General features: G+C 44.9%; 1 protein-coding gene across 1 annotated transcript in view; it reads right to left on the bottom strand.

Moving 5' to 3' along the window:
- The window catches only part of ICE1 (interactor of little elongation complex ELL subunit 1), an 88,694-nt gene extending 80,998 nt beyond the window's left edge, over positions 1-7,696 (bottom strand). The window contains exons 1-2 of the mRNA XM_012651849.1: positions 7,637-7,696; positions 6,690-6,965 (exon numbers count right to left, since the gene is read on the bottom strand). Of these exons, the coding sequence (XP_012507303.1) occupies positions 6,690-6,965; positions 7,637-7,696 (336 nt within the window). The remainder of the gene's footprint in view (positions 1-6,689; positions 6,966-7,636) is intronic.
- Between the last annotated feature and the right edge of the window lie 1,956 nt (positions 7,697-9,652).

Below are 9,652 nucleotides of genomic sequence, written 5' to 3'. Positions count from 1 at the left end.
GCACACTATTTATGTGATGGCCACACTTATAACATTGATTCAAACTGTAAAAAAGCAATAGATGTAACCAAAAAATTTGTAACCCCATAATAGTCTGAAATTTAAAAAAAATGAATCAATTTCAAACAATTTGAATAATGTAGTAAATGATGTGTAGAAATGCCTTGCGGAAGGAAGAAATAAAGTAATATTTCCGCTGAAATAAAAAAAAATGCAACTTAAGATTTGCTTGATTGTATATAACATCACCAGAGTAAGGCCCCACATTGGTTTACATGACGACCAAAGCTCTGCAGCCCACATGGACACTGTACTACAGATCAGTGATGAAACACTGTCATCAATGAGGGTGAAGGAAACAGAAGAGGTGATTTGTGAGATTATGAAAAAAAGCATAAAATGCAGTCATTTTGTGCACTTCTATATTAAGTAATCATCTCAGTAAAGGTACTCTACCCTTCTAACTACTAAAGAACAAAGGGGATAGAGGACTAAGACACGAAAGGAAGATTTGCAGTGCAAGCAAACCACTATTAAATTCAGGACAGAGGCTAGTTGGTCAAACATTGCAGTTCAGAATGAAGTCCCAGCAACTCCTACTGCTGTCTCCTATTGGAAAGACTCATACATTGCTTGTAAATTTTATGCAAGATCAAGAAGTTTCACTGTGTTAAAACTACAGAGCAGGGCAGGTGTGGTGGCTCACAGGAATGTATTTTTCCAGCCTCACTTTGTAAAATTACGGAATTGCTCCAGAGACTGTACTCACAACTGACCACCTTTTTCCCCTAAAGGCATTCCAATTCCAAGCCACGGAAAAGCCAAATGCAATGGAGTATCCTGACCCAGAGAGGAGCTCTGCAAACTAAGGCACTCCTCCAGTTTTTGTAAATAAAGTTTCACTGGAACACAGCTGCACTCAGCACGATCCTTTGTGGATCGTCCATGGCTGTGTTTACACTAAAGTGGTAGAGTTGAATAATTGTGAACAAGTCCCCAAAGCCTAAATGTTTATGATCTTGCCCCTTACAGCTTAAGTTTGCAGATCTCTGGATCTAGAGATTTAACAGGATTACTCCTATTGCTGTTTTGAGAACCAACAGTGTGAACCAATAAATACAGGGTAGAAGGAAGAAGACTGCTTAGGAAGCTAATGCAGTAATTTCTAGGCCCTAAGAGTAGAGTAGTTCATACCAGGGTAGAAGCAGTGGAGATGGTGAAAAGCAGGTGGATAATAAAGGTAGAACCATCAGAACCAGCTGACAGATTAAATATAGGTTGTGAGAGAAAAAAGCAGCACCAAGGATAACATCTAGTTTCTAGCCTAAGCAACCAGAAAGCTATAGTTGCTACTTTCAACTTAGAGTAGACCAGGTTTTTGAAGGAAGATCAGCTCTATGACTCAGAAGCATAATTCAATCAGTAGTTCTCCTACACAAAAGCCTCCAATGACTTCCCATTTGAATGAGAGAAGCCCAAACCCTACCAATGGTCTGCACAGGCCACACAATCAGACCCTGCTTTTACCTTTCTGACCTCATCCAACTCCCAACATTCACTCCACTCCAGCCTCACTGGACTTCTTGCTCTTCCCAAGCACACCAAGCCAGCTCCTGCTTCAGTCCTCCACATCTGATGTTTCCACTGTATGAGATGCTTTTCTCCCAAGATCTCAACAGAGCTCATTCTCTAACCTTTGCTCAAATATAACTGTTCCAGGACTCCTTATCTAAATTCCAACAGTCACTGGCCCACTCCTCACACATTCGTTCCTTCCCCATCTCTGCTCAATTTATCACCAATGTATTTATTATCTAATAACGTAACTTCCTTGTTTTATTCATCCAGCTACCATCCTAGAATGGAAGCTCCAAGAGAGCAAGAATTTTTGTCTTTTTGACCCCACCACAGCTACTGCAATGCCTAAAAGGCAGCAGATGATCAATAAACATTTGTTCAGTGAGTGAACTGGTTCAAAGAATAAACATAATTTATTAAAGATTTGAGAGAATTCCACTGAATTTGAGACGAGTACAGTTATTTATATTATTCTTAAGACTTTCTTATAAGTCTGAAATTATTTCAAAATAATTATTTTTAAAAATCACACTAATCATATTTATTGTTTTGCTGGGGGAGATCTGGCCAACTGTTCAGCTTGACCCTTCTTTGATAAAGCACATTTCCAACTCCTGGTTTGCTAACTGTTTATTAACTGCTCTTTTTAAAAATCAATCAAAGCCTACACTGATCTCTAAGGGATCAGCTGTTAGGACCTCTGGCATAGTGTATACTGGAACAGGGCAGCAAGGTGGGAATGCCCACCCCTCTCCAACTATGCTCTAGGCACACTCACCCACCAAAAACTAGCCTAGTGGCTTCTGGGTCCTATGAAGGCAAAATCCCAACCTCCGGAGCCTCACTCTCCATCACCCCTGTCTTTTACTTTGTGCTCACTTACCGTAACTATTTTCTCCCCTCCAAGCCATCACACAAGCTATTCCCCCTGTCTATAATACTCTCCCTCCACCTGTTTCCTCTTAGTTAACTATAAATCATCTTTCAGACCTCCATTTAGAATCATTTCTCCTATGAAGCTTCACAGAGGTCACACAGTCCTGTATAGTGGTCCCTCCTACGTGCTCCCAGAGCACCTCCTCTGTGGCCCACCGTAATACTTATCACATTATACTTAGACTGTGGTTGCTTTTTCACTCAACTGTAACCTCAACTAGAATGAGCTCCATGCCTCTTCTGTTCCTGACTGTATTCCAAAACACAACATGGCATCACATATACAACAATCCTCAGTAAATATCTTTAGGAAATGAATAAATTATAACTTTGTGAGCATTCCTTGTATTAGAACCACTTATAGATCAGTATGCCTGGGGAAAAATGTTTCACAAAGTTTAAACCACTGGCAATTATGAATGGGAGTCCAGCACAAGTTTATGTAAATAGTAGGTTCAAATCTGTCCCGAGGACAGCCAAACACCAAACTGAATCTAATCTAGTTACATGAGTTGAACAGTATAACCATGTGTCTCAAACACTCATCTGGATCCCCAAGAGAGTCCAATTGTTTTGCCCTGCAGTGAAGCTAGGCAAAAAGGAGACTCTCCTTCTTTAGAATAAAGTGACTTATGTCAGCATGACTAGCTTGACTTAAAACCATGCAACTTTACCACATGTACTCACTATTAAACTGGAACTAATTGATCAACCTTATATGCACATATGGAAGTAAAACTCGAGAAATCAAGCAGGTGAGAGCGGGGAGGAGAGGTTAGGTAAATTCATACCGAATGGGTACAATGCACACTATTTATGTGATGGCCACACTTATAACATTGATTCAAACTGTAAAAAAGCAATAGATGTAACCAAAAAATTTGTAACCCCATAATAGTCTGAAATTTAAAAAAAATGAATCAATTTCAAACAATTTGAATAATGTAGTAAATGATGTGTAGAAATGCCTTGCAGAAGGAAGAAATAAAGTAATATTTCCACTGAAATAAAAAAAAATGCAACTTAAGATTTGCTTGATTGTATATAACATCACCAGAGTAAGGCCCCACATTGGTTTACATGACGACCAAAGCTCTGCAGCCCACATGGACACTGTACTACAGATCAGTGATGAAACACTGTCATCAATGAGGGTGAAGGAAACAGAAGAGGTAATTTGTGAGATTATGAAAAAAAGCATAAAATGCAGTCATTTTGTGCACTTCTATATTAAGTAATCATCTCAGTAAAGGTACTCTACCCTTCTAACTACTAAAGAACAAAGGGGATAGAGGACTAAGACACGAAAGGAAGATTTGCAGTGCAAGCAAACCACTATTAAATTCAGGACAGAGGCTAGTTGGTCAAACATTGCAGTTCAGAATAAAGTCCCAGCAACTCCTACTGCTGTCTCCTATTGGAAAGACTCATACATTGCTTGTAAATTTTATGCAAGATCAAGAAGTTTCACTGTGTTAAAACTACAGAGCAGGGCAGGTGTGGTGGCTCACAGGAATGTATTTTTCCAGCCTCACTTTGTAAAATTACGGAATTGCTCCAGAGACTGTACTCACAACTGACCACCTTTTTCCCCTAAAGGCATTCCAATTCCAAGCCACGGAAAAGCCAAATGCAATGGAGTATCCTGACCCAGAGAGGAGCTCTGCAAACTAAGGCACTCCTCCAGTTTCTGTAAATAAAGTTTCACTGGAACACAGCTGCACTCAGCACGATCCTTTGCGGATCGTCCATGGCTGTGTTTACACTAAAGTGGTAGAGTTGAATAATTGTGAACAAGTCCCCAAAGCCTAAATGTTTATGATCTTGCCCCTTACAGCTAAAGTTTGCAGATCTCTGGATCTAGAGATTTAACAGGATTACTCCTATTGCTGTTTTGAGAACCAACAGTGTGAACCAATAAATACAGGGTAGAAGGAAGAAGACTGCTTAGGAAGCTAATGCAGTAATTTCTAGGCCCTAAGAGTAGAGTAGTTCATACCAGGGTAGAAGCAGTGGAGATGGTGAAAAGCAGGTGGATAATAAAGGGAGAACCATCAGAACCAGCTGACAGATCAAATATAGGTTGTGAGAGAAAAAAGCAGCACCAAGGATAACATCTAGTTTCTAGCCTAAGCAACCAGAAAGCTATAGTTGCTACTTTCAACTTAGAGTAGACCAGGTTTTTGAAGGAAGATCAGCTCTATGACTCAGAAGCATAATTCAATCAGTAGTTCTCCTACACAAAAGCCTCCAATGACTTCCCATTTGAATGAGAGAAGCCCAAACCCTACCAATGGTCTGCACAGGCCACACAATCAGACCCTGCTTTTACCTTTCTGACCTCATCCAACTCCCAACATTCACTCCACTCCAGCCTCACTGGACTTCTTGCTCTTCCCAAGCACACCAAGCCAGCTCCTGCTTCAGTCCTCCACATCTGATGTTTCCACTGCATGAGACGCTTTTCTCCCAAGATCTCAACAGAGCTCATTCTCTAACCTTTGCTCAAATATAACTGTTCCAGGACTCCTTATCTAAATTCCAACAGTCACTGGCCCACTCCTCACACATTCGTTCCTTCCCCATCTCTGCTCAATTTATCACCAATGTATTTATTATCTAATAACGTAACTTCCTTGTTTTATTCATCCAGCTACCATCCTAGAATGGAAGCTCCAAGAGAGCAAGAATTTTTGTCTTTTTGACCCCACCACAGCTACTGCAATGCCTAAAAGGCAGCAGATGATCAATAAACATTTGTTCAGTGAGTGAACTGGTTCAAAGAATAAACATAATTTATTAAAGATTTGAGAGAATTCCACTCACGTTTCTGGATTTTTTTTTTTGGGGGGGGCACATTATAAGACACCTACACAACGCAGCTCAATAAAGACAATGATTTTGCTATCAGTCCTCCTTCTACCCAGAATGGCAGGGCATTTGCTCCCTCCCCTGCTTCCAATACTTAAAATGTTTGCAATCGGTTCACGGATAATGCTCTTAAAATAAAAACTAAGCTTCTCTGCATGGCCTACCTAGTCTGCACTCCCTTCTAGTCTCTCCTTACTAACCATCTTCCCATGCACTACACTCATGCCAACCACACTGTGCTCTGCTCAAAGACAGCCTTCTCCTTCTCACTACAGCAAACTTTCCACTTTTTAATTCCTCTCTGAATGTCACCACCTCACAAACATCCTACCTGACCACTCCAGCCAAGAGACACGACCACTATTCCAACATCCTACTTTATTTTCTTCCTAACACTTAAAATCTTCTAAAGTCTTATTTACACACACACATCTTAAGAAAGCAGATCTCATCTATTTTGTTCACCACAATGTCTACAGTGCCCAGAACACTACATGAGGTAGCTATGGCGATGGTGAGTTCCATGAGTTCCATTTTATCACTGAAGACAGTGACTGTAAGGAGTTAAATGAGACTCCCAACATCAAACAGCTAAGAGAGTCACTGGAAACGAGGGGGACTATTTCCCAAATAACATCGCGAGACCTGCAGCCAGACTCTAGCAACTCTCCTTCTGTCACTGTAAAGAACAATCCATGCTCCTGTTAGAAACTTCCAATCTCTGCCTGCCTTTAATTGATTAGTTTAATGAAACAACTGACATGTTACTTGACTTAACCAATTACCTGACTTACTATACTTAAAAAATTAGCCTCGGGAGAGCTCATCAGATACGAGCTGAAATGCTTCCCCGAAGCCTTGGAGTCTAAGGACCCACACATGTCACATAAGATCCTGCCTCCAAGCAACAAATACTTAAGATGGACCAGACAATCAAAGCCTTATACTCGGAGTGGTAACTACCCTCAGCATTTCACCTATCACATACTAACCGAAAAGTCAGCCCTAGGCTGGACAGGAAAAGAGGGGGCCCTCCAAAACTCACTCCCTCCGCCCCCCATCACCATCGCATCCCAATAAATGAATTACGGGTCCCAAGCCTAAATAAAGCAAAGGAAGTCGTCCCAAAAACAAGACAGGAGAAAAACAGGAGAAAAGGGAGCGAGAAGGGGGCGACGGGGCGCTTCTGTTGGGAAGTGGGAGCAGCGCGCTAAGGTGCGGCCCGCGGGACCCCACAGCCCCGCACCCTCGGCCGGCTGCGCCCAGTCGCCCCTGGCTCCCTCGACCCCCGGGACATGCCACACCTGCTGCAGGGAGGCACAGCCCTGACATCGCGAGAGGTCTGCTGCCGTCCCGGGCGCCGCCGAGTGTGTCTCGCCCGGCATCATGGTGCTGCCGCCGGGCCCGGTGGGCACGCGCGTCTCAGGGACCCGCGGCTTCGGCCCTGTCCTCTCTCTGCTGATACTGCCGGGGCCGCCGCCTGCCAGGCCGCTTCCCGCCGGGTCCGGGCGGGTCCATCCGTGCACAGAGGTCCCCGTGGAGCTGGCGAAAGGCTCTCCGAGCCAGAGCTGCCTCAGGCACTAAAGAGAAGGCTGCCCGGCGCGGCCCCCGAGCGCGACGCAGTTGAGCCAGGTCCCCGCCCCGCCCTGACTCGCCCCACCCCTCGCCGCGGCGCGGGGCTGCCTAAGGCGCCGCCTGAACAAAAGAGGTACCGGAGCAGCGGCGGAGGAGACGTCCGCGAAGGAAAAGCCAACGGGAAAAGAGGCATCGGAAGTGCAGTCCTCCCACTGCTAGGAGCCAATCCTTTATTGCCAGCTTGCTGTACGACAGGCTTTCCACAGCCACCAGAACGCTTCGGCTATGAGGGCAGGTGACCCGCTGATGACGTCAGCTCTAGGGGCCTACTGGGGTGCAAGGACCCCGCGTCCGGGACAGGAAAGTGCGCGATTTATAACCAGAGGGAGAGGTACCGTCCTGGAGCCCGCCCCGGGTCCGGGAGCAGGAGAAGGGGGAACTACAGTTCCCGGCGCGCCGCGCGGCGGGCAAAGGTCGAACTGTTTCTCTGGCGGTGTCCTGTGCGCCTCAGCGCCTGTTAGCGGCCTTCGCTGCAGGTGGCCGCTCCAATTCTGCGTGGCTCCGCTTGTTTTCCGGCCTCTCATTCTTCGGTCGTGTTTCCGCGTTCATCGCTGTGGGGGCCCCTAAAGACCGAGCGGCGGGTTTCCAGGCCCCAGCTGTGGGCGCCGCCACTCACCAGGGGCCGAGCACTGAGCCTGGCCGAATCCTTGGCGATCCCGCACACCCACTTGGTCATTATCCCACCACTACGAGTCCTGTGTTGATACCTCTTGGGAGTGAGGGAAAAAGGGGAAAAAGAAAAGAATCCTCGCCCTGGCCGCAGTTACTGGGTAAATTCAGGTCCCGATGTCTCGCCTGAACCGCAGTTTTTCCCATCTCCAGGCACCTTATTCACCGTCCCCAGAATCATCTTTTTCATAATCACAGCCAGTTGCCCCTCAGTACCTTTCTTGGAAGCCTCTTGTGGCTTCCCATCGTCTGGTTTATAAAGCCCAAATTTCTTAAAGTTCAACGCGAGCATTACCTATGATAAGTTAATGCCCAGGCCTTACCAGCCTCTTCCTAACTCGTAAGTATGGAAACTGCAACTGAAAACTCTTCCCAACAAGCAATTTGTATTTTCCCCTGGGGTTTCTTAAGAGTTCAGACCCGCACCCTTGCTTACACTTTCTGGCTACCACTTGTGCAGTGGAGGAACCAGATACCCACCCACAGCTAGATTTCTGACAGATTTTCTGCCGTTGACACCCAAGGAAGACAGCCCTGTACCTAACTGTGGACATGCCCTGGGTAGGGCACGTCCACCTAGAAGTCTGGGCTCTACTCAGCGACAAGTGGGTAAAAAACAAGAGTGGGGTTAAAAGAGAAGGGGGAAGTGAGCAGACGCGCAGGAGGCGGCAGCTGCATGTGGTCTGTCCTGAAAGTATCCAGCCATGTAATTTGAAAAATAGACACGTTTATTGAAGAAGATACAATAAACATTGTAGATAGGACAATGACGCTTCATTCCTCTTCAAAGTAGGCACCTTGGGACCTCACACAGTTCTCCCAGCGTCTCTTAACCTAACCAGTACATGTTCAACATTCTCGGGTGTTCTGCTTATTGCAGGCCTTCCAGAATGTGGATCCCTTTCAACCCATTCTCAACCATCTTTGAAGCATTCATACCGCACTTTAATTTGCACTGCACTCATTGCATTGTCCCCCAAAGCCTTCTGAATCATCTGGATAGTTTCAGTGGAGGCATGTTCAAGCTTAAAGCAAAATTTGATGCGGATTCATTATTCTACTCTCTCAGTGCTTTTGAATGCTACAGCCACACAGTACATATGCTCACCCAATGGCATCTAGTGCCCCACAGACTAGTATGGTGAAGTCATTGTTCACACATGTGTATTACTGTCCACTCGCCTTGGCTGCCAGATTATATCAATGTTGCCCAAACCATTCTCGTTATATTAACAGTGGCTGAGTAATTTCCGGACAGCCTCATATCCTTTGGAAGACAGACCACGTGACCTGTTAGAGAAAGGGAGAGACCTGTATGTATCTCGATGACTTTCCAGTTCTAGGTTCAGATCCCAGACAAATTTAACTTCACAAGAACTTCCCTTTTATTTAAGGTTGCTTCAATGAATGTTTGTTTCGAAGTACGTTCGTGGAGGGAGACACCAGTTTTCTCTCCCTCTACATCATCCAACCACAGCCAGGAAACACAAAACACCACTGGGGGAGCTTGGAATTCTCACTGCTGCCTCCCTCCCTATCCACACTTACCACTGTTTTCCCTTCACCTGGAACATCCTTCCTTTCAGCTCTACATCCTACCTGCCATTTTAGGTTCCATGTTTACCTCTGCAACCCTAAGTAATACCTATCTCCTTTTCTGCCCCTTAACATTGAGTAATTTTTAATAACACCACATTTAGATTTGGATGATAGTGATTTTTATGTCATAGAGATGAGTCTTCCTTTTAAACACTGCAAAGTGCTGCACATAGTAGGTGCTAAGTGAATGTCAATGACCAAATGTGCTGCAACTCATTAAGGGCAAGAAATAATAAGTATTTCCCTTCAAAAATGAAAGTGCATTTCTTCTACCTTTCTCAAAGCCAGTTCTCAAGACATTAAAAGAAAACAAGTCTTGTTTGGGTAATTCAGGAGTAGGCAAACTTCCTGTAAAGGGCCACAT

Source organism: Propithecus coquereli, unplaced genomic scaffold, assembly GCF_000956105.1.
Source record: "Propithecus coquereli isolate 6110/MARCELLA unplaced genomic scaffold, Pcoq_1.0 Scaffold371, whole genome shotgun sequence".
Lineage (NCBI taxonomy): Eukaryota > Metazoa > Chordata > Mammalia > Primates > Indriidae > Propithecus > Propithecus coquereli.
Note: the sequence above shows the minus strand (reverse complement) of the source record. Positions and strands in the feature narration are given on the sequence as shown.